Here is a 25,239-nt window from a genome sequence, read left to right as displayed (position 1 = left end):
ATCTAGTTCAACTGTTGCCTGGGGTGGCCTAGAGATTAGGGCTTCTGCCCACACCCTTCTGGCCCAAATTACTAAATTCCCCCAATTTATATTTAGTTACACGTTTCAAATAGACATTCCAGGGATAATAAATGACCATACCAGACACTTTTATTTTAGACGGTTGTATTTGATGGGTAACATAAATATGAAACAAATAAAATAATATCAGTAGGCTATACCAAGATTAGTTTCCATTCATACAGTGTTGGGTAAATTGCCACAGTAGATTTGCCTTGGTAAAGAAGGAATTACTTTAGAGTGTGCAAAGCTGTCATCAAGGCAAATGGTGGCTACTTTGAAGAATCTCAAATATAAAATATTTTGATTGAACCCTTTTAGTTACTACATGATTCCATATGTTGTTTTATAGTTTTGATTTCTTCACTATTATTCTACAGTCGTGGCCAAAAGTTTTGAGAATGACACAAATATTAATTTCCACAAAGTTTGCTGCTTCAGTGTCTTTAGATATTTTGTCAGATGTTACTATGGAATACTGAAGTATAATTACAAGCATTTCATAAGTGTCAAAGGCTTTTATTGACAATTACATGAAGTTGATGCAGATTCAATATTTGCAGTGTTGACCCTTCTTTTTCAAGACCTCTGCAATCCGCGCTGGCATGCTGTCAATGAACTTCTGGGCCATATCCTGACTGATGGCAGCCCATTCTTGCATAATCAATGCTTGGAGTTTGTCAGAATTTGTGGGGTTTTGTTTGTCCCACCTCCTCTTGAGGATTGAACACAAGTTCTCAATGGGATTAAGGTCTGGGGAGTTTCCTGGCCATGGACCCGAAATATCAATGTTTTGTTCCCCGAGCCACTTAGTTATCACTTTTGCCTTATGGCAAGGTGCTCCATCACGCTAGAAAAGGCATTGTTCGTCACCAAACTGTTCCTGGATGGTTGGGAGAAGTTGCTCTCGGAGGATGTGTTGGTACCATTCTTTATTCATGGCTGTGTTCTTAGGTAAAATTGTGTATATATATATATACACACACACACACACACACACACAAACAAACCACACATTTCATCACATTTCATTGCAAATATATATATATTTTTTGCAAAAATATAGATTTCATAAAACGGCATTAGCACTTACCCGTCCAGAAGTACCTCCTGTCCTTGCAGAAACATCTCCTCAGCTTCTGTTTGAATCATAACACTCAAAGAGTCCTCAAACAAAAAATATGTCTCACTTTCCTGATCAATCTCTTCTATAATCTGGTGCAAATCTGTATACTTAGACTTGGACTTCGCTTTTCCTGATTTATTCGCCATGATGTCTTCAATGAAATCGTTGAAAATACTACTTTCCAAAATACTGCTGTGTGTAACAAGTCACTGAAACTACTCTGAATGTCAAGGCGAGAATGGAGTTCGTTACGCGTGCGATTACAAACAAGGAATGGTGGTCCAACCCATAACCATCACATACTGGTGTTTACCTCAGCTCATTGGCTATCTACCCAGCTAGATTTCAAGAAGATCAGTGGTCATTGGGCAGAAATACAGTCAATCAACGAAGCTTCGCTAAAATTATTGGTGAGCAAGGAAGTCATTGCTCGTCATCTTCAAATCTGTTCACTTCGGTCAATACTCCCCGCAAAAAAAAAACAATCCCGTTTGGCTGTGTTGCAAACATCCAGAGGAATGCACTGAAACCAACCATGACTAGATAAACAATTGTTTACGATGTGTAATAACGTCGAATGCTCCGTAGAAAAAATTGATAGAGATGGAGTTCACGGGAAACAAACGGTTTACAAAATGTTTCGATTTAGGCTATAAAAATGGATTTTATCAAAGAAAACAGCACTTTATTTGATCACTGGGACCCTCAGGAAGAGAAATAAGGGTAAGATATCAGAATTTAAGTCATAATTTTACCTTCAGATGTGAATGTGTAAAAACTGTCATGGCGGAAAATATTTTTGTTGTTGATTGCTCTTCTCAAAAGCATGGTATTTGTTCTCTGTAATAGCTATTTTATGAATGTTTAATGTTACGACGTTGTATTTTTAGTTCTCACACTGAAATTTCCCCTGATGTTGATCCCTGTATGGGGATCGCAGCCATAAGAGGATTTATTAATAATTATAAACCTCTTATGGCTGCATCCCTTGTTCTCAATTTCCGCCTGAAGACATACCCTAATCTAACTGCCTGTAGCTCAGCCCCAGAGGCAAGGATATGCATATTCTTGGTAACATTTGAATGGAAACATTCTGAAGTTTGTGGAAATGTTAATTGAATGTAGGAGAATACAACACAGTAGATCTGGTGGAAGAAAAGAGAAAGTTTTGTTTTTTATTGTTGTAGCATCATCTTTCACATGTACTAGAATAGCCACACAGTCAGGTAGGATGCTGGAGAGTTTCAGACTGATAAGTTTCAGGAATGGGTGAGCTACATGACATTTAGCATGAAGTCACCCAGGTGTCCCACACAAGTTGCCCAAATGTACCCAAGTGGCCGAATTGGTGAAATGACCTATAACTATATACAACAGTGCAAATAACTATATACAACATATCAAAAAGCAATTCTAACACACACAACAAAAATATTAAAATGTTTTAAAAAATAAATTACACTGCTCAAAAAAATATAGGGAACACTAAAATAACATCCTAGATCTGAATGAATGAAATATTCTTATTAAATACTTTTTTCTTTACATAGTTGAATGTGCTGACAACAAAATCACACAAATTATCAATGGAAATCAAATTTATCAACCCATGGAGGTCTGGATTTGGAGTCACACTCAAAATTAAAGTGGAAAACCACACTACAGGCTGATCCAACTTTGATGTAATGTCTTTAAAACAAGTCAAAATGAGGCTCAGTAGTGTGTGTGGCCTCCTTACATTGCCTGGGCATGCTCCTGATGAGGTGGTGGATGGTCTCCTGAGGGATCTCCTCCCAGACCTGGACTAAAGCATCCACCAACTCCTGGACAGTCTGGTGCAACGTGGCATTGGTGGATGGAGCGAGACATGATGTCCCAGATGTGCTCAATTGGATTCAGGTCTGGGGAACGGGCGAGCCAGTCCATAGCATCAATGCCTTCCTCTTGCAGGAACTGCTGACACACTCCAGCCATGAGGTCTTACATTGTCTTGCATTAGGAGGAACCCAGGGCCAACCGCACCAGCATATGGTCTCACAAGGGGTCTGAGGATCTCATCTCGGTACCTAATGGCAGTCAGGCTACCTCTGGCGAGCACATGGCGGGCTGTGCGGCCCCCCCAAAGAAATGCCACCCCACACCATGACTGACCCACCGCCAAACCGGTCATGCTGGAGGATGTTGCAGGCAGCAGAACGTACTCCACGGCGTCTCCAGACTGTCACGTCAGTCACATGTGCTCAGTGTGAACCTGCTTTCATCTGTGAAGAGCACAGGGTGCCAGTGGCGAATTTGCCAATCTTGGTGTTCTCTGGCAAATGCCAAACGTCCTGCACGGTGTTGGGCTGTAAGCACAACCCCCACCTGTGGATGTCAGGCCCTCATACCACCCTCATAGAGTCTGTTTCTGACCATTTGAGAAGACACATGCACATTTGTGGCCTGCTGGAGGTCATTTTGCACAAAGGTGGAGGTAGCGGTCCTGCTGCTGGGTTGTTGCCCTCCTACGGCCTCCTCCACATCTCCTGATGTACTGGCCTGTCTCCTGGTAGCGCCTCCATGCTCTGGACACCACGCTGACAGACACAGCAAACCTTCTTGCCACAGCTCGCATTGATGTTCCATCCTGGATGAGCTGCACTACCTGAGCCACTTGTGTGGGTTGTAGACTCCGTCTCATGCTACCACTAGAGTGAAAGCACCACCAGCATTCAAAAGTGACCAAAACATCAGCCAGGAAGCATAGGAACTGAGAAGTGGTCTGTGGTTATCACCTGCAGAACCACTCCTTTATTGGGGGTGCCTTGCTAATTGCCTATAATTTCCACCTGTTGTCTATTCCATTTGCACAACAGCATGTGAAATTTATTGTCAATCAGTGTTGCTTCCTAAGTGGACAGTTTGATTTCACAGAAGTGTGATTGACTTGGAGTTACATTGTGTTGTTTAAGTGTTCCCTTTGTTTTTTGAGCAGTGTATTTAAAAAAAACAGACCCTTTGGAAGTCCTCTACACAATATTTTGCCTCCTGTGCCATGTCCCATAGCAGTCTCTTTCTGATGTAAAGCAGAGGCAAACTGAACAAGTGGTGCAGGTGATGGGGGACTTCATGAGACACAGAACACAACGACGCCTCCATGCTGTGCCCTTTTGGCCCTGAGGCACAGTCATGACTGCAGTAATGAACTATGGCATATGAACACCACTGGAGGCAGGAGTAGAGGGGGCAGAGGTAGAGCGGGCAGCTTGGCACCAGGGACTCCCAGTCGGAATCGCTATCACTGTGAAAGAAAACATTTAAAAAAATATTTGTATTGTATGAGCCTTTTATCATCACATAAAATAAACAGATATGTATTGTATAGAGCAGAGGGAACAGTCACTAAGGTGAAGTGCTATTCCATTCAACTCCGGCCATTGTTGTGGGCCTGCCCTCCCCCGAACAGCACCCAACGGCTATTTCATATGGAAATGGAGAGGAGTAGCAGGCGCAGTCGCCATGTGTGTGTTTGCTGTTCTACTCCATTCCATTTGAATAAAAAAATTGAAAATATATACAGTTGGGCAAAAACATATTTAGTTAGCCACCAATTGTGCAAGTTCTCCCACTTAAAAAGATGAGGCCTGTAATTTTCATCATAGGTATATTTAAACTATGACAGACAAAATGAGAAAATAAAATCCAGAAAATCACATTGTAGGATTTTTCAGGACCCTGTCTTTAAAAGATAATTTGTAAAAATCTAAATAACTTCACAGATCTTTATTGTAAAGGGTTTAAACACTGTTTCCCATGCTTATTCCATGGACCATAAACAATTAATGAACATGCACCTCTGGAACGGTCGTTAAGACGCTAACAGCTTACAGACGGTAGGAAATTAAGGTTACAGTTATGAAAACTTAAGACACTAAAGAGGCCTTTCTACTGACTCTGAAAAACACCAAAAGAAAGATGCCCAAGGTCCCTGCTCATCTGCGTGAACGTGCCTTAGACATGATGCAAGGAGGTATGAGGACTGCAGATGTGGCCAGGGCAATAAATTGCAATGTCGGTAATGTGAGACGCCTAAGACAGCGCTACAGGGAGACAGGACGGACAGTTGATCGTACTCGCAGTGGCAGACCACATGTAACAACACCTGCACAGGATCAGTACATCCGACCATCACTCCTACGGGACCGGTACAGGATGGCAACAACAACTACCCGAATTACACCAGGGGGCGGTGTGTCACTCAGACTATCCGCAATAGGCTGAGAGAAGCTTGACTGAGGGCTTGTAGGCCTGTTGTAAGGCAGGTCCTCACCAGACATCACCGGCAACAACGTCGCCTATAGGCACAAACCCACCATCGCTGGACCAGACAGGACGGGCAAAAAGTGCTCTTCACTAAAGAGTCGTGGTTTTGTCTCACCAGGGGTGATGGTAGGATTCGCATTTATCATCGAAAGAATGAGCGTTACACCGGGCCTGTACTCTGGAGCGGGATCGATTTGGAGGTGGAGGGTGCGTCATGGACTGGGGCGGTGTGTCACAGCATCATCGGACTGAGCTTGTTGTCATTGCAGGCAATCTCAGCGCTGTGCGTTATAGGGAAGACATCCTCCCTCATGTGGTACCCTTCCTGCAGGCTCATCCTGACATGACCCTCCAGCATAACAATGCCACCAGCCATACTGCTCGTTCTGTTCGTGATTTCCTGCAGACAGGAATGTCAGTGTTCTGCCATGGCCAGCGAAGATCCCGGATCTCAATCCCATTGAGCACGTCTGGGACCTGTTTGATCGAAAGGTGAGGGCTTGGGCCATTTCCCCCAGAAATGTCTGGGAACTTCCTGGTGCCTTGGTGGAAGAGTGGGGCAACATCTCACAGCAAGAACTGGCAAATCTGGTTCAGTCCATGAGGAGGAGATGCACTGCAGTACTTATTAATGCAGCTGGTGGCCACACCAGATACTGACTGTTACTTTTGATTTTGACCCCCCATTTGTTCAGGGACACATTATTCAATTTATTTTAGTCACATGTCTGTGGAACATGTCTGTGGAACGTCTCAGTTGTTGAATCGTGTTATGTTCATACAAATATTTACATGTTAAGTTTGCTGAAAATAAATGCAGTTGACAGTGAGGACATTTTTATTTTGGTACTGAGTTTAGATGTGGAAGAGAAGGCAAAGGAAGAGGCTAAGAAAGAGAAATTGGAGGGATTGAAGGAGAAGATTGAAAAGGGAAAAGAAATGGAGAGAGGAGTTTGGGCATAGGAAGGAGGAGGTGAAGCATGTGACTGGATATGAAAGGAGTTGGATTAAAGGAGAAGTTGAAGACTGAAAAATATGTGGTATGAAGAGATTGAAAAAGAGATGGAGTTGGTGAAGAAGGAAAAGAAAGAATGAAAGGGAGAGAGCATGAGTAAATAAAGAGGGTGAAGGAGGTGGATGATGAAAATGAGAGAATGAAGGAGGAGTAAAAGCTTTGATGGAGCTGGGGAAAGATCAAAAAAGACTGGAAAATGTCATACAGAATCTGAGGAATGTGACAGACACTGTAGTGATGGCAAACGATTCCCTCAGAAAGACTAAAGAGAGAGAGCGAGCAGCAGAAATATGCGAGAAAGATAAAAGAAATGCAAGATGAGAGGGAATTGATGAGAAGACTAAGAACAAGTTTAAAAACAGGATAGAAAATACAGGTACAGACACTTAATATAACAATCTGGTGAACTCAAATTACATTCTCTAATTATCCCAACTGTAGTCTAAAGGACTGATATCCACACCCTGATTTGTGTACTGCACATAGCCAGAGGAATAGAAGAGTAATATACAGTTACTTTCAGTGCCTTCAGAAATTATTCACACTCCTTGTCTTGTTACTCATTTTGTTACTCATTTTGCTGCTACAGCCTGAATTTGGCCTACACACAATGTCTTATGTCCAAATGGAATTATGTTTTTCGAAATGTTTACAAATTAATAAAAAATGAAAAGCTGAAATGGTTTTGAGTCAAGTATTCAACACTTTGTTATGGCAAGCCTGAATGAGGTCAGGAGTAAAAATGTGCTTAACAGGTCACATGAACTATAATAGTGTTTAACATGAATTTTGAATGACTACCGCATCTTTGTACCCCACACATCTGTTTAGGTCCTTCAGTCGAGCAGGGAATTTCAAACACAGTTTCAACCACAAACACAAATGCCTCACAAAGAAGGTAAAAAAGAAGCAGACATTCAATATCCCTTTGAGCATGGTGAAGTTATCACGATAAAGATACAGGCGTACTTCCTAACTCAGCTGCCAGAGAGGAAGGAAACCGCTCAGGGATTTCACCATGAGGCCAGTGATGACTTTAAAACAATTACAGAGTTTAATGGTTGTGATAGGAGAAAACTGAGGATGGATCAATAACATTGTAGTTACTCCACAATACTAACCCAATAGACAGAGTGAAAAAAGGAAGCCTGTACAGAATAAAAAATATTCCAAAACAAGCATCCTGTTTGCAACAAGGCACTAAAGTATCATGTTATGGGTATGGCATGGCTGCATCATGTTATGGGTATGCTTGTAATAGTTATGGACTGGAGTTTTTCAGGATAAAAAAACAATTTAGCTAGGCACAGGCAAAATTCAGTCTGCTTTCTGTCAGACACTGGGAGATGAATTCACCTTACTGTCACGGTTGTTTGTAGAGATGGACCAAGGCGCAGCGGATGTTGAGTTCCACATAATTTATTAAACGTGAAACTTTAAACAAAACAAGAAACGACCAACGAACCGTGACTACAGCGGTGCTACATACACTTACTCAAAATACAAGATCCCACAAACACAGGTGGGAACAAACACTACTTAAATATGATCCCCAAGTAGAGACAACGATTACCAGCTGCCTCTAATTGGGAATCGTACAAATCAGCAACATAGAAAATTAAACCTAGAACCCCACAAAGAAATAATAAACTAGAACACCCCCCAGTCACGCCCTGACCTACTCCACCATAGCAAATAAAGGCTCTCTATGGTCAGGACGTGACAACTACAGAAGGACAATAACCTAAAACTAGGCCAAATCTACACTGGAGTTACTACCAAGAAGACAGTGAATGTTCCAGAGTGGCCGAGTTACAGTTTTGACTTAAATTTTCATGAAAATCTGTGGTAAGAACTGAAAATGGTTGTCTAGCAATGATCAACAACCAATTTAACCGAGCTTGAAGGATTTTGAAAATAATAATGGGCAAATGTTGCACAATCCAGGTGGAAAGCTCTTAGACTTACCCAGAAAGGCTCACAGCTGTAATTGCTGCCAAAGGTGATTCTAACGTATTGACTCTGAGGGTTGAACACTTACACTGTATCTATCTAATAAAGCGATATTTGTGTTTTTTTTGTTTTGTTTTTTATAAACGTTAGAATTTTTCTTCCACTTTGACATTATGGTATTTTATGTAAATCGTTGACAAAAATGACATTTAACTCCATTTTAAGCTACTTTGTAATAAAATGTGGAAAAGGTCAATGGGTGTGAATACTTTCTGAAGGCACTGTATATGGCCACCACAGCTACTATTCACTAACATTATCTTGTAAATATAGTCAGAGCCATTATTCAGTTGAGATTGAATGAACCCCAGGTAACATTCTCTTGTTTGAATGCATAAACCACCTCAAAATAATGCTGCTGTAACTATAAAAATGAATGAATTGTTTCTTTCACTTTCAGATTTCCAGGTGGGACAGCTACTGTGATTATATCCCTGACCTCATGAAAGGGGAGTAGGAGGGAGGGAAATACACACACACACACACACACACACACACACACACAAACAACACATTTTCCTACAATTGGAAAAACTTTAAAATTTAAAATAAAGGAATGCAAAGACAGTGGTTATTTATTGGTTCTTGGTGTAATACCACCTTAGATTTAGAGGTTATAATAACGTAAGAAACACAGTGCATTCCTCTAGAGATTTGTAATGACGTCCATTTAATTTTGATGGTGAGATTATGATATTTTAGACAGTATATGGTGAGGAGGAGACTGAGGCCTCCCATACCTTACAGTACATGTTGTATATACAACACTATGTAAAAGCAGAGTCAAAACAGTCAGTATACTGTTACTGACAACACAAAGGCTCTAAAAGCAAAGTAATGCGTTTCATTTTCTATTCCACCGATGCTAAATAAAGCCATATTTTCTTGTTATAGATTTGACTACAATCGTCAGGGCAGATATTTGTGCAGATTCAGAATGGTGTTACATATGTTACCATGACTACAACATTTGGCAATTGAGGATTGTGGCAAAATACACTTTATGATCAAGACCCTGAAAATCCAGATGAGATTGATAAAAAAAAAAAATTGTAATGGTTTCAAAATGGTTGTTTTCCTCATGAAGTTAAAACTAAAACAACCCCCGAAATGGCACCATTTGTAACATAATGTCAAGGATTATGTTACATGTGGTGCCATTTTGACAACAAAGGCCTCTAGAATGATATGAATGTGTGTGAATGGAATGGGAAGGTTCCCTCAAGTTTCCATCTTAGAACAATGCTGAACTGTCTGGAATGCAACCATCTGTGGCAGGAGGCAATCTGAGCTGGGAACCTGAGTTACTGTATGGTTGATCCCGAATGGAGAGCAGTAGTGCTATACCAAAGATTTTTTATAACTAAACCAAGAGACCACAGCCTGTCGTTTCCGATAGGAACATATGAGTCATAGTGGGCAGAACAAGCAAGGAGGTGGGCAGGGCCAAGCACAAGCTAGCGTTCTAGCAAACATCTGCATATTTCTGTTAGGGAACGCCTACTCTGTGAAATTCGCTTGTGTGATAACCAATATGACTTTTGCATTCCTTCTAAACAACGCGATTTTAAAAAACTTTGACAATGGCTAAAGTCTACAAAACTTAGTCAACTCTATTCATAACAGGTTATAGTTTTGGGAAAAGAAAACTGTATTGACATCAAATGTTTCATCGGATGAGAACATTTGCAGAATGTAGGCCATAATCCATCTCGTTCCATTTTCTACCACTGCGCGCCAGTGGGCTTTCTCTCACTACCATATTTGGTAGTGAATGGAAACACCAAGTGGATGCTTCATATTTATACATCCAGTGAAATATCTGTCTCATTGTTCTATCTGTGGATATACCATACAGGAACAAAAAAAATGCTGTGACCTCTTGCACCCACCCAATCCATACAGTACTGTAATGTTAACACCATGAAGCATTCGCTTCCTAGTTAGAACTATACATAACACTGCACAGTATAACAGCGTGTCTCAAACAGAGACTCGTTACTACACATTCAACATTCAATAAGTACATTGAAAAGACTGATCAATATATTATGAATCAATATATATTATTTACCCATTTTTCTCTTCTCTTGGTAAGAATATATTACTCTATGTATACGTTTCACTTGAGGAAAAAGACGTTAGCCATGGCCAGCCCAAAAGGGTGAGTGGTATTACAGTAGAACTGTGACAATAATTAGTATAATTTGTCACAACTTGGCAGCTTGCTACTGGATGGGCTTGGCATCTGGAACTTAGTAAAACAATATACTCAGCAATTAAACATTAATAGTCAACCATAATATGCATTATAAAAATACAAATCATATCACACAAGTAAAATGATTGCATAAAAGGGTTGGTAATAAATTCTCAAAAGGAGGGTGGGTATAAGTTACAATTCATGTAGTTGCTACTGTAACTGTTACTGTAGCTAGACCCTCAGGTCAAGGCAGAACCACTATGCTTTAACTCGGGATGATATGGTACCCACTACCATACAGTTAACTCATTATGATAGTTTAATTAATTTATGTAGATATAAAAAATAAAAAAAACATTATATATTTCAGTGTTCTTCAGTCCAGGTCCTGGAGAGTGACATTACGTGCAGGATTTTGTCCCAGTTTAGCGCTACACCTCATTCAACTCATGGAGGCCTTGTTTGGAAGAATCAGGTGTGTTAGTGCAGGGATGGAACAGAAGCCTGTACACTTTGTAGCTCTCTGGGACCAGGGTTTGTGACCACTGCATCCAAATAGGTAGGCTATGTCCAAATAGATATTATTCATATGACAGCTTTCCCTCCGCTTACAGCTCAGCTGGTGAGTACAGTTATGGGTAGAATGCGTCTGAAATGGCACTCCATTCCCTACACAATGCCCTACTTTTGACCAGAGCCTGATGGGAGCCTGATGGGTCAAAAGTAGCACACTACTATATATAGGGAATAAGGTGTTGTTTGAGACGCAGACTGGTAGAAGGCTCAGTTGTCCAGTCACATCGTGTTTGGCCCAGTGAGGTCAGAAGAGGCTCCAGCTCTGCCCCTTCACTCCGTCTTCCAGACCGTGTTGAGAACCTTGACCACCTCCTCATAGATGATGAAGACGATGGCCACATCCAGGCACACACGACCCAGCCGAGGAACCGTCCCCTTATAGAACCTAGAGAACACAGAACAAGGAGAGTAGAACATCATGTACGTAGAACTCAGGATCTCTATGGAGTAGAACCTCAGGAATGAGACGGAATGAGCCGTAAACAATACCATTAGGTTTCTTAAGGGAGTTATACATAACGTTTGATCGTATAGAAGTGTATAGTGGTGCACTTACGCTCGTACACCCTCGTGTCTCATGATCTTCAAGGCACAGTCCAGCGTACTCTTGTACTTATGAGACTCCAAACCCTTAGAGAGAGAAAGACACAGGGTTATTCACTTAGACAGGGGTGGAGTTACGCCATACATGTATTTCAAACACATTCAATCCTTTCAGATGTACACAAGTGCCTGTAGCGGTACCCCATCCTGTACCTGCATCCTGGTCTTGATGACATCCAGGGGGGTGTTCCCAAACACGCTGGCTGCTCCTGCGACGGCTCCAAACGTTCCCGTCACCACAGGGTTAATAGCCTTATTGGGGTTATCCCCTGGGGAGAGGAGATACGGACAGAATGCTCTTTCACACTCACCCAAGTGGGATATACCCAGTACGCTTATCAAAGTGAGTACCTTTTTACAGGTGACCACTAGAGGTCAGCATTGTCTGTGTGGTGTCGACAGGCATCCAGGGCCGGTATTCATAAACGTGTCAGAGTAGGAGTGGATCAGGTCCCTTCTGTCGATGCAATCATACTCATTGTGATCTAAAGGCTAATCTGATCCCCAATCAGCACTCCTACTATGAGACACTTGATACATATGGCCCCTGGAATCCTGATAATGATGGCTGACACTCCCGTACCTTTGTACCAGTTCCTGAGGGAGGTCATGACATAGAAGCGGATGGCCTGGTTGGAGCCCTGCTTCAGGACGGTGGCCGTCAGACCCTGGTACGTCCCCTTAATACCTGGGGGACAGTAGCAGAGAGCAGCAGTTAGCATCACTGGATGTAGTAGCAGCATTATGCACTACCCTCTTTAAAGAGTGACTGAACGCACCAATTCTGCATGGGTTTTTCTGTTGCTCATTAAGAAAAATAAGATTTCTATCTTGGTTGGTTCAATGTGGCAGTTACTGATCTTTGTCCCCCATGAGACACCATAGGTACAAAGCCATTATCACTTCCTCAAAATTGGCAGAATTCATTTAAGAGAACACAATAAATAATTTTGAAATTCTTTAGGCACTTTTAGTCGCACAATTGGACATCTAGCTAATGTGTTTGGTGCAGTATTTCTCAAGTTCAAAAATATATGTGTTCTCTTCTATAAACAAAGTCGTCTCCACTGTGCTGCCGGGCAGGTCTGTCTCCCTGTCTATGTGTTCTGACGTACTATTGAATAGACCGCAATCACCACAGCTGTTTATCCCATGGTTGTGGGCAAGTGGGCATTGTCAAAATCAAAACCCAACCCACAAGTACACTGAGTATACAAACATTAGGAACACCTGCTCTTTCCATGACATAGACTGACCAGGTGAATCCAGGTGAAAACTATGATCCCTTATTGATGACACTTGTTAAATCCACTTCAATCAGAGTAGATGAAGGGGAAGAGACGTGTTAAAGAAGGATTTTTAAGCCTTGAGTCCATCGACATGGAGTGTGTATGTGTGCCATTCAGAGGGTGAATGGGCAAGACAAAAAATGTAAGTGCCTATGAACAGGGTATGGTAGAAGGTGCCAGGGGCACTAGGTTTGAGTGTGTCAAGAACTGCGACGCTGCTGGGTTTTTCACGCTCAACCGTTTCCCGTGTGTATCAATAATGGTCCACCACCCAAAGGACATCCAGCAACTTTACACAACTGTCGGAAGCATGGGAGTCAGCAGGGGTCAGCAAACCTGTGGAACGCTTTCGACACCTTGTAGAGTCAATGCCTAGATGAATTAAGGCTGTTCTGGGGGAAAAAGGTGGTGCGGCTCAATATTTAGATGTTTCTAATGTTTTGTATACACAGTGTCAGTCATGACGAACTCTTGCACACAAATCTGTTTTGGATGATAGTGATTTGATTTAGACATTACAGACAAAAGTCGACAATTACATACATATAAAAACATTAACAAGTAGTGTGTATCAGGTATACATATACACCACAGTTCAAAAGTTTGGGGTCACTTAGAAATGTCCTTGTTTTTGAAAGAAAAGCACATTTTTGGTCCATTAAAATAACATCAAATTTATCAGAAATACAGTGTAGACATTGCTAATGTTGAAAATGACTTTTGCAGCTGGAAACGACTGATATTTAATGGACTATCTACATAGGCATACAGAGGTCCATTATCAGCAACCATCACTCCTGTGTTCCAATGGCACGTTGTGTTAGCTAAGCCAAGTTTACCATTTTAAAAGGCTAATTGATCATTAGAAAACCCTTTTGCAATTATGTTAGCACACCTGAAAACTGTTGTTCTGATTAAAGAAGCAATAAAACTGGCCTTCTTTAGACTAGTTGAGTATCTGGAGCATCAGCATTTGTCGGTTCGATTACAGGCTCAAAATGGCCAGAAACAAAGAACTTTCTTCTGAACCTCGTCAGTCTATTCTTGTTCTGAGAAATTAAAGCTATTCCATAGAAAGAGGAGTGGGAGTGACTGTCCAATAAAAATACAAGATTAAGATGGGCAAAAGAACACAGACACTGGACAGAGGAACACTGCCTAGAAGGCCAGCATCCCAAAGTCGCCTCTTCACTGTTGACATTGAGACTGGTGTTTTGCAGGTACTATTTAATCAGCTGCCAGTTGAGGACTTGTGAGGCGTCTGTTTCTCAAACTAGACACTAATGTACTTGTCCTCTTGCTCAGTTGTGCACCGGGGCCTCCCACTCCTCGTTCTATTCTGGTTAGAACCAGTTTGTGCTGTTCTGTGAAGGGAGTAGTACACAGCGTTGTACAAGATCTTCAGTTTCTTGGCAATTTCTCACATGGAATAGCCTTCATTTCTCAGAACAAGAAGTTATTTGTTTCTGAGCCTGTAATCGAACCCACAAATGCTGAACAACAGTTTTCAGCTGTGCTAACTTAATTTCAAAAGGGTTTTCTAATGATCAATTAGCCTTTTAAAATTATAAACTTGGATTAGTTAACACAATGTTCCATTGGAACACAGGAGTGATGGCTGCTGATAATGAGCCTCAGCCGTTTCCAGCTACAATAGTAATTGACAACATTAAAAATGTCTACACTGTATTTCTGATCAATTTGATGTTATTTTAATGGAACAAAAATGTGCTATTCTTTCAAAAACAAGGACATTTCTAAGTGACCCCAAACTTTTGAACGGTAGTGTATGTCAGTTCATACACACAATAAGTAGGTCACATGAGGAGAGGCGTTGTGCCATGAGGTGTTGCTTTATTTGTTTTTTGAAACCAGGTTTGCTGTTCACTTGCGCTATATAAGATGGAAGAGAGTTCCATTTACTCATGGCTGTATAATACTGTACGTTTCCTTGAATTTGTTCTGGACCTGAGGACTGTGAAAAGACCCCTGGTGGCATGTCTGGTTGGGTAAGTGTGTGCGTCAGTGCTGTGTAATACGTTGACTAGGTAAACAATTAGGAATTTCCAACACATGGATGTTTCTTATAAAAACAAGAAGTGAAGCAGTCAGTCTTTCCTCAACTCTTAGCCAACAGAGACTGGCATGCATAGTAATAATATTAGCCCTCTGATTACAATGAAGAGCAAGAAGTGCCGCTCTGTTCTGGGCCAGTTGCAGCTTAACTAGGTCTTTCTTTGCAGCACTTGACCATATGAACAAAACTAACCTACTTGCACTTTTTAGTCAATTTTGGTACTGTAAATGTTTCTGACTAAAATCGATGTCACATAAGCCGTTTTCAAAGAGAGAAGTTGATTCTCAAGTTTCGTTCATCTTTAAACAATAAATGTCAGTGTGAATCTCAAATGACACTCTATTCCCTAGTGTACTACTTTTGGCCAGAGCCCTATGGGGGCTATATAGGCAATAATATACATGGCCTTTGTTGATCGTTCAAGGTCAGGGTGGTAGGATCAGATTACCCTCCCTAAACCCTAGCCTTAAATCAGTGTCTAGTCTAGGGCAACTTCCCCCTCCTCCCTTACCTTGGGTTCTGATGATCTCCCTGACTCCATGGTAGAAGCCTCTGTATTTGGGGTTGGCTGAAGACTGGTCGTGGATGAATTTAACCTTGAGAGAGAACACAGGGACAGCTTGATCACCAGACAGACAGACAGACAGACAGACAGACAGACAGACAGACAGACAGACAGACAGACAGACAGACAGACAGACAGACAGACAGACAGACAGACAGAACCTTGAGACAGAGAACACAGGGACAGCTTGATCACCAGACAGACAGACAGACAGACAGACAGACAGACAGACAGACAGACAGACAGACAGACAGACAGACAGACAGACAGACAGACAGACAGACAGACAGACAGACAGACAGACAGACAGACAGACAGACAGACAGACAGACAGACAGACAGACAGACAGACAGACAGACAGACAGACAGACAGACAGACAGACAGACAGACAGACAGACAGACAGACAGACAGACAGACAGACAGACAGACAGTATTATTAAGAAACCCAACTGTGCTCCAGGAAAAAGAGCATTATCATGTTTTTTTCTTTATTGTATTATCAGTTTGACAGAGCACTAAGAGCAGACAGACAGCCTCGAGAGATGTTCTTGTCTGTCTGACCTTTAATTCGGAGAATATTAAAGAGTATGATTGAAGGAAATGCATTCCTGGAAGGCTCGGGTCAATCCTCATTCAGCTGTTGGATTAGATTTGTAACAAATAGAGACTGATTTGGGATGAGGTCTTCCTATTCAGAACAAAACAATTATCAGCTAGACAGCTGACTCCTTACCAGTGGGTAGTGGGTATCAGTGACACCAAATCTGAGAGGGGAGTGGAGGGGATAAAGACAAGAGAGGAGAGAGGAGAGGGGGAGAGAGCGAGAGACAGAGAGAGGTGGGTATGGAGGAGAGGAGGAGGAGACTATAGTGGAAAGGTGGAGAGAGACTGGAAGAGGAGACAAGGCTATAGAGGAGAGGTGGAGAGAGACTGGAAGAGGAGACGGAGCTATAAAGAAGGCGATAGAGATGCTCCGTCTCAGACATACCTTGACAGTCTCCATGGGACAGACTATGACTACAGCCTCCATGACTCCAGCACCAAGCCCACATAACAGACCCCTGGTGCTGTTCAACTTCCCTGCCTCATCACGGGCATGGTTACTGAGATACTCAAACACGCCAAACCTGAGATGGGGAGGAGGGGAGGCGAGAGAGAGGAAGATGGAGAGAGATAACATGTTAGTGTACAGCCCAGTCGATTAGTTCAATCAATGTTGTTCTCATGAGTGAGAGTCATTGATAACAAGCAGAGTTGTTGTTGCTCAGGTTTGATACTGGTACAGTGATATCAGGAAGAGGAGTTAGGCTTGATTCTAGACTTGAGTTTGAATATTGTCTAAAACAGTGGTCAACAACGGGTCGATCACAATCTACTTGTTCATCTCCAATGCATTTCTAGTCGATCGCCAAACATTTCTGTTAAAAAAAACAACGATAAAGCCTTGTGTTTCTATTTTTTTTTATTCGTCTCGCGCGCTGTTGCTGGGAGGTGCGGCCAATTCAACTGCCGTGCGCGCCGGGTAGGCAAACTGTTGCCATTTCATGTGTCTGAAGGTACAAACTCTGCCTTCCTGGAGAGGAAATCAAGCGCACTATGCCACCACTGGCCAATCAGATTGCTCAGATGATCGAGTCCGCAGTAACGTGGCAGGCATAAAAGAAAGCTACGGCAAAATTGATACTGTGAGTTTTCAAAACGTGTAAAACCATGACTAGAGAGAGACTGTCAACGAATACAGCAAAGAGCTGCTGTTTTTATGAGTGAGTTCATGTTTAAGTTCTCACTCAGCACTGTCATCACTTTGTATTCAACACTTTTATAGCCCATAAAATGCGCGTTCTTCCTATTTCCACTCAGCGCTACAACAAGCAGTGCGGCAGTAATGAATGAGTAGGAAAGTGTATCTATAGGCTTGAGTTGTTGTTATTATTAGCGGCTTGGGTCTTTTTTAATATCATGGGATATTTCACTTTCTCTGTTCACAGGAGTAACAACATGAATCTGTGGTGCGACTGGAGTTCGCCATCAGCTGGAAGACGGTGTCCCTTTTTGGTCAGTGTCAGTGGAGGAAAGGGAGAGCGGGGGGATGTTGAGAGACGGACCCTCAGTCTGCTGCTCTCGCCCTCGGCTGAGACTGACCATCAGATACAGGCACCATCAGCCCAGTAAAAAAAAAGCACATTATTTAAATGTATGCTCACTCAGCTGTGCCTCACAAGTAATACAACAATGGATCGATTACCGGTGTGATTATATAGCCTACCTCAAATGTTTTAATATAAAAAAAATTAAATGTCCTGAACAACAATTCATTGGCAGGTAAATTCAAGCAAAGCCAGTATGCAGTGATAATGTATTGGGCCTATAGCTTACTACACAAACCTCATTGCTAAAGTACTGTTTTTAATGTGTTATTGTTGCATAGGCTTACATTTTTTAAGTCATGTTAATAAAAAATAAGAGCGGTAGTTCCTGGCATGCATTTTGACTCAGAAAGTGATCTTGACTCAGAAAATGTTGGTGACCACTGGTCTAAAATCGAATCCTAGAATTTCATAGAATATCAGACTAGAACCTTCAATCTAGAAAGTTTTAGAATCATAATTAGAATCTCATTAGACCCTCTATAGAATATCCCTCTATCCTGGCTCTTTGTTACCTAGGTGACAGTAAAACACATAGACTGATACTGTATAACTGTGAAAATGAGAAGGGTCAGAGTTGCTGATATCTCTGGATGAGATATGGAAACAACAAAGAGTCTTCAAAGAGTTCTAACTCCACTGGACACCTTAGAGGAAGCCAGGTTGGGTTTAATCAGCTGATGAGCAGAATTTCACACCAGTTTCCTCTCTGAGCATCATACAACTGCTTAGTAATCTTAGTAGAAGTCTTTGCCCAGTCCTATCACTAGTAAACAATGCCACTTTATATAATGTTTACATACCCTACATTACTCATCTCATATGTATATACTGTACTCTATACCATCTACTGCATCTTGCCTATGCCGTTTGGCCATCGCTCATCCATATCTTCATATGTACATATTCTTATTCATTCCTTTACACTTATGAAATTGTGAACTTGTGAAATTGTTGGATTACATGTTAGATTTTACTGCATGGTCGGAACTAGAAGCACAAGCATTTCGCTACACTCGCATTAACATCTGCTAACCATGTGTATGTGACCAATAAAATTTGATTTGATTAGAGGCAAGAGGCAAATTACTTTGTTCGATGCACAGGTGAAGTGAAACAAACTGCTAATGTTGCAGAATGTTTTACTACCCAGCAGGTAAGGCACATCCTTGTTTAAAAATGTAGCCATAAAGTCTGATGACTCAGCAAGCAACGGATGCCCAGCAACTGCTACCATGAAAGCGAGCTGAGCGTTCTGTCTCACCCCAGGAGTGTGTGTATGTGTGTGTTAAGTTTCACTGTAATCAGTTAGGAGATGCTGTGCCAGGGAGTCCTTCCCTGGGAAGGTTATTTATAGCAGGAATTGGATTGTGGTGATTTCAGGACCAAACACAACATGGAGGAAGAGAGGAGGAGAGGGGAAGGAGGGGAGAGGGGGAGGAAAGACACTTTTCCACTTAGTGTTGATTAAAGGTTTGCTTTCTTGTAACCTGGTAAAAAAAGAATACTGATATTTTATTGTGTTAATTCATTGTGTTACTATTGTCTCGTTATCTATTTGTTAATTTTATACTTTTTAACTGCATTGTTGGGAAAGAGCTCGTAAGTAAGCATTTCAAGGTAAAGTCTACACTTGTTGTATTCGCCGCATGTGACAAATAAACATTGCAAGATCAGGCGGGTTTCATGTCGCTAGGTTTCTTGTGCCTCTGCCTTCTCAACCCGAAAGTTTCTGGTCTGACCGATGTCTTCTTGTCTGTCTCGGACGTTGACGATCTGTCTCTATCTCTGGGTGTGTCTCTCTGTTCTATTTCCTCATCTCATCTCATTTCTTCTCCCTCCACCCCTCCTTTTGCTCTCACTCTCTTTCGCTCTCTTTTTTTTGCCTCGTATTTTTTTGTTCATTAAAATGCAGCATCTGTTTCTCTGTCTCTACTCAATCATGTTTGTTTGTTTGAGTGATAGCCGCTTCACAACTCACATACTCTGTAGTGCAGGAACACAGACACGGCCTGGCAAACAAAAGGCAATGATGCCTTTATAAATTGAAACAGGTCTCTCTCTCTCATCCACCTTAATTGGACTGCAAGGAAGTGGCAGTATAGTTGTTTTCACTATACTATACCTTACATCACCCCATTAAAATTACTTCAATGTGCTAAGACTAAACAACCTCTTCTCTTTAGCCAATTACAAGTGACAGATTTTTTTTAATCATCCCAACATGATGGATAATAGCTGGGCCGGCAGCCAAAGTCCAGGATGAGTCAGAGGCACCTTGGTCGTCACAGAGACCATGGCACATCTCCTAAACCCCATTAGGGCTCTATCTGCAAAGTCAGTTACCCCTCGCCAAGAGATGAGGGGTAGAGGGAGGTATTTGGGAAAGAAAGGATGAGAGGAAAAGGAAAGGGGTGGATGAGAAGGCAGGTGGAGTTAAATGGGAGGATGAAAAAGGTCAGTCTCTCTCCACTAAAGCCCAGTGTCACTCTGACCTCACCCTCACCACTCTCTTATCTCCTTCACTCCCCGTCCTTCCCCCCACTGCTGCACACTGTACATAACAGGCAATCAGCTAATGGGATGGGGGAGATGGTGAGAAAGGGGAGAAAATGATGGATTGGTAGGGGGAGGGGGACAGAGGGAATGGGAGAAGAAAAGCACTCCCTTCTTTTTTCGTAACCCAATTATGTTAAGAATACACACACACACACACACACACACACACACACACACACACACACACACACACACACACACACACACAGCTGTCAGACTAGACAGATGATGTGGCCTACTCTTGTTGCCCTGTCCTCTATGCACTGTTTCCCTACTGAGCCCTTCCGCGAGGCTGACTGACTGACTCTCACACACACACACCAACAGGTTTTCCTCTCTGTATCTCCACTGATACAAGAATTGGCAGCTCTGCTCCGCATGGCTGGGTCTGTCCACTCTAAAGACAGGCTCTGCGCTGTAACACACATACACACAAACAAACACATTCAGAGAAAGAGAGATGCTAAATACCCCTGTCTGAGACTGAGGTCTCCATAGAACGGTCATGTGTGAAATAAATATAATCTCTGGGAAAGAATAACATAATTACACACAAGACCAGCGGGACATTTCAGCTACGTATTGTGGGTAATAGACCAAAATAATTGGTGTGTGTGTGTGTTTAGGGCTAGATGCCATCCACATACCTGACAGCTGATTTGGGTATGGATCCGTAGAGCAGTGAGCTGAGTCCTCTGTACAGTCCTCTCACCCCGTGACCTTGTACCGTCTGCTTTACACAGTCACCTACACACACATCAATACATGAACACACAACCAGCTATGGACACACAGAGAGTATTCAAATAACTTCATATTCACACATGGAGAGAGAACTCCTTGACGAACATAGCTATTTAGTATGAGGCAGAGACAGCTGTGTGCAGAGCTCATTAAGATGGTCTCAGATCCTCAGAGCTCCAGCCAAGAGAAGCCAGACTGACTGTGTGTGTGTGTGTGTGTGTCATACAAACAAGTAGCGTGACAGCCTGCCAGAATCACTAATGCACCTGAGGATGATGGGTAATTTGATAATTAGATCCTAAGAGGGACAGAGAAAGAGAGAGAGGGAGCGAGATAGTGAGAATAAGAAATGGAGCATGAGCAAGAGATAGAGATAGATGGAGATGAATTGATTTGGTCGACACACTGGTGACCTTGTATCTCAGAAAGGTTAGATGCATCGGGGAAGAAGAGGTAGAGAGGTATGAAGGGAGATGGATAGAGAAAGTCGTTGTGTTGCCGGGTGAGAGGACACACACACACACACACACAGTCAGACACTCACCGATGCCCCTGTATTTTGGAGGGTTGGCCTTCTCGTCCAGCTGTAGCTGAGTCTTCACATACTCAGTAGGGAAGGTGATACAGATCTCTATACCCCCTGCTATACCACCTGTAGAAAACACAGAGCGGAGGTCAGATAAAGCTTTACAATCTGTCGAATGAGATGGACAGAAAGGAAAGCGACATTTAGTTACTGTAAATGTAAATGGCATCAGACTTGAACCAAACGCAAACGTTGTCGAACCGTCTGTGCTTGCTGGGGTTCTGTATGTCATGTCATTTTGTAGCGAATGAGTCTGAACTATGCAGAAAACAGAAAGCATTGGTCAGCTACATCTTATCAACCAGAAGATTCCTTTTGTGAATCTTTGGGTAGCTAGTCTTTGGTACCAGACTGTTGGTGCCAACAAATTGCCTTCTACAATGACAGGCTGGCTAAAGCAGGCATTCACTTTGGGCAGAGCCAGTACATCATGGATCATAACAATAACCCTAAATATGGCTGCCATCCGTGAACCTTAAAAGCCCAGAGAGTGTGAGAGGAATGTAATGTACTGGATAAAGATGGATGGAGCCGTTTTCTTTATGCATGAACCTGTAGCTATTAGATCCAATGAACGAAGAACAAAAGAATGAATGAATGATGTAGGATGTTGGACAGCTCTATATTGTGGATTAGTTCAGAGGATGGGGATGAGAGTGTTAAGAGCAGCACTATGTGCAGATGAGTCACTTAGAAAAGAGGGATGGGAGGGCGAGAAGGAGAGGAGAGAGGGGGGAGAGAAGGCTGACGTTAATTAAATGATCTGCTCTGTCCAGAGGGAGGGGCTCCATTACACAGGCCAAGCCCTCCATTAGCTCAATGACACACAGAATTACCCCATTTTCATTTATTCTCTTTCTCTCTCACTCTCTCGCTCTCTCTCTCTCTCTCTCTCTCTCTCTCACACACACACACTCACATTCAAATCCCATAGGCCCATCTGTATAAAGAAATAATGGGAAGGGTTCAGATATGTCATCCAACTGCGTGACAGCTTGGCATCCATCCAACTTCTGCCGTTATTGTAGGCCAAACCTCTCTATCTCTTCCCTGCAGCACTTAGAATTACATTATTCTGGAGGTGATAGGAGATATATTTAACCCATTACATATACAGAAGATATAGAAGGATTTTAAGTGGTTGCTGGTTATATTTCAGTTAAATTACACAGTATGGTTGAGTGAGAGTATTCAGAAGGGCTTAATGCATTTGCACAGTATTTCCCTCAGCCAAGATAAGGTTGTACAACAGTCTAGAAAGCTAAGTCATGATCCCTGTACACACACACACACACATACACACACACACACACACACACACACACACACACACACACACACACACACACACACACACACACACACACACACACACACACACACACACACACACACACACACACAACACACACACACAGCTCTAATTCCTCTAATCCCAGTGTTAAGTAAGGTTCAGCAGATCACATGAGCTCTACTACATTTCACACTAACACACTGACCCAGGATGTACAGGTCAGTATGTCTACAATAGGCTTCATTCATTCCAGACAGTACTACAGTTTTACATGTGTAGGCTATTGGTGAAGCAGTGTCATGTTACAAATTTGCTAAATGTACTATATGGTACAAATTTGCAAAACATATGATATGTTACGAATTCCAATTTGTTGTGGTTAACGTTAGCTAGGTGGATAATGCTAACATTAGCTAGCTGGCCAATGTTAGCTAGGCTAGGGGTTAAGGGTTAGGCTTAAGGTTAGGAGTTAGGTTAAAGGGTTAAGGCTAGGGTTATGGGAAGGGGAAGGGGAGGGGATAGCTAACACCCTAAGTAGTTACAAATTAGTAAGTAGTTGAAAAGTTGCTAATTAGCTGAAATTATAAAGTTGTCTGTGATGAGACTCGAACAGGCAACCTACTATCCTTATGTTTTTACCTTAAGTAACCTTCTGTCTTATGTAACCATACCAACCATAACATATCATACTAATTTGTCTCCTGGATTTACTACGTTACGTCTAGTCTATGAGACCAGTCTGATCTGCAAGCTGTAATCTAGAGTGCACATGCCAAGACCAGAGTAGGGTCATTTGCTATTTAATGCTATGGAAACACATTGACATTGACATTTTTATTAGGTACATGAAAACTTAAGCAAAAAAAATACATTTTGTGTGCACTACCTGATTTTTTTATCTGCAACAAATCATTTTGGTAAACAACCTGGTCTCAGAGCATTTTGTATTATTCTGTAAGGAAATCCGAGACACTCAATTTAGTATATGTTACGTTTGGTATGTATTAATTTGTGGATGTCCATCACCCATTTCGTATGATATGTTACGAATTACAATTAGTACAATATGTTACGAATTTGGGTTGTGGCTAGGGGAAGAGTTAGCTAACATGCTAAGTAGTTGCAAAGTAGCTAAAAAGTAGTAAGTAGTTGAAAAGTTGCTAATAATGCGAAAATTGTCTGTGACATGATTCAAACTCTCAACCTAAATAGAGCCCATCCAACCCTGTCCACCCTTACTCTATATAACCCATCGACAAATCATTCTCTTTCACAACCATCCCTCATGCACACACACACATACACACATACTCCACCCTTACAAAGCAGATTTACAGTGCTTTCAGAAAGTATTCATACCCCTTGACTTATTCCACATTTTGTTGTGTTACAGCTTGAATTCAAAATTTAAATTTATTTGAAAATGTATTGAAAATTAAATCCATAAATATACAATTTATAGTTCTGTAATCACACCCCTGAGTCAATACTTTGTAGAAACAGCGATTTCAGCCGTGAGTCTTTTGGGGTAAGTCTCAAAAGTATTCCACACCTGGATTGTGCAACATTTGCCCATTATTCTTTTCAAAATTCAAAAGGCACTCGCACATCTGAGCTATCTTTTTTGCAGGTGCATAGTAACAGTTGAATAAAATGAATTATGAATTGATGCCACCATTTCAGATTACTCTGACATTTTTCTCACGCTGTATCCAATGATTTATGAAAACTTGCTTGATGTGTCGATGTCCTCATTGTGTTTTTACAGACGTGTTTAATATGTTTTATATACACACTTTATTTGAATACTTATGAAATACACATTGTTATATTTGGTGAAACGTACTTATTTTCCCTCAACTCCAACCCCATTTGATGCATTGAATGGATGTGGGTGGAGCTATGTCTACAAAAGGATGCTAATTGAAAAAAACTCACAAAAGCTCTGACGAAGGCCTTGAGGTCGATACGTAAAGCTTATTAAAGAGCAGTGTTGCTATCAAGGGCAGTGTGCGGGTTTCTTCTTTTTTCACATTATTCTTTTCACAATTCTTCAAGCCCTGTCAAATAAATTAAT

At 41.8% G+C, this 25,239-nt stretch overlaps 1 protein-coding gene across 1 annotated transcript in view; it reads right to left on the bottom strand.

Annotated features, from left to right (window-relative positions):
• Positions 1-9,165: 9,165 nt before the first annotated feature.
• Positions 9,166-25,239, bottom strand: part of LOC112248610 (tricarboxylate transport protein B, mitochondrial-like) — a 31,953-nt gene continuing 15,879 nt past the window's right edge. The window contains exons 2-9 of the mRNA XM_024417773.2: positions 21,827-21,934; positions 21,186-21,285; positions 16,821-16,959; positions 15,776-15,860; positions 12,482-12,586; positions 12,052-12,167; positions 11,852-11,925; positions 9,166-11,680 (exon numbers count right to left, since the gene is read on the bottom strand). Of these exons, the coding sequence (XP_024273541.1) occupies positions 11,566-11,680; positions 11,852-11,925; positions 12,052-12,167; positions 12,482-12,586; positions 15,776-15,860; positions 16,821-16,959; positions 21,186-21,285; positions 21,827-21,934 (842 nt within the window). The 3' untranslated portion in view covers positions 9,166-11,565. The remainder of the gene's footprint in view (positions 11,681-11,851; positions 11,926-12,051; positions 12,168-12,481; positions 12,587-15,775; positions 15,861-16,820; positions 16,960-21,185; positions 21,286-21,826; positions 21,935-25,239) is intronic.

This window comes from Oncorhynchus tshawytscha, linkage group LG04 (assembly GCF_018296145.1).
Source record: "Oncorhynchus tshawytscha isolate Ot180627B linkage group LG04, Otsh_v2.0, whole genome shotgun sequence".
Taxonomy (NCBI): domain Eukaryota; kingdom Metazoa; phylum Chordata; class Actinopteri; order Salmoniformes; family Salmonidae; genus Oncorhynchus; species Oncorhynchus tshawytscha.
This window is presented reverse-complemented; position numbering and strand designations above follow the sequence as displayed.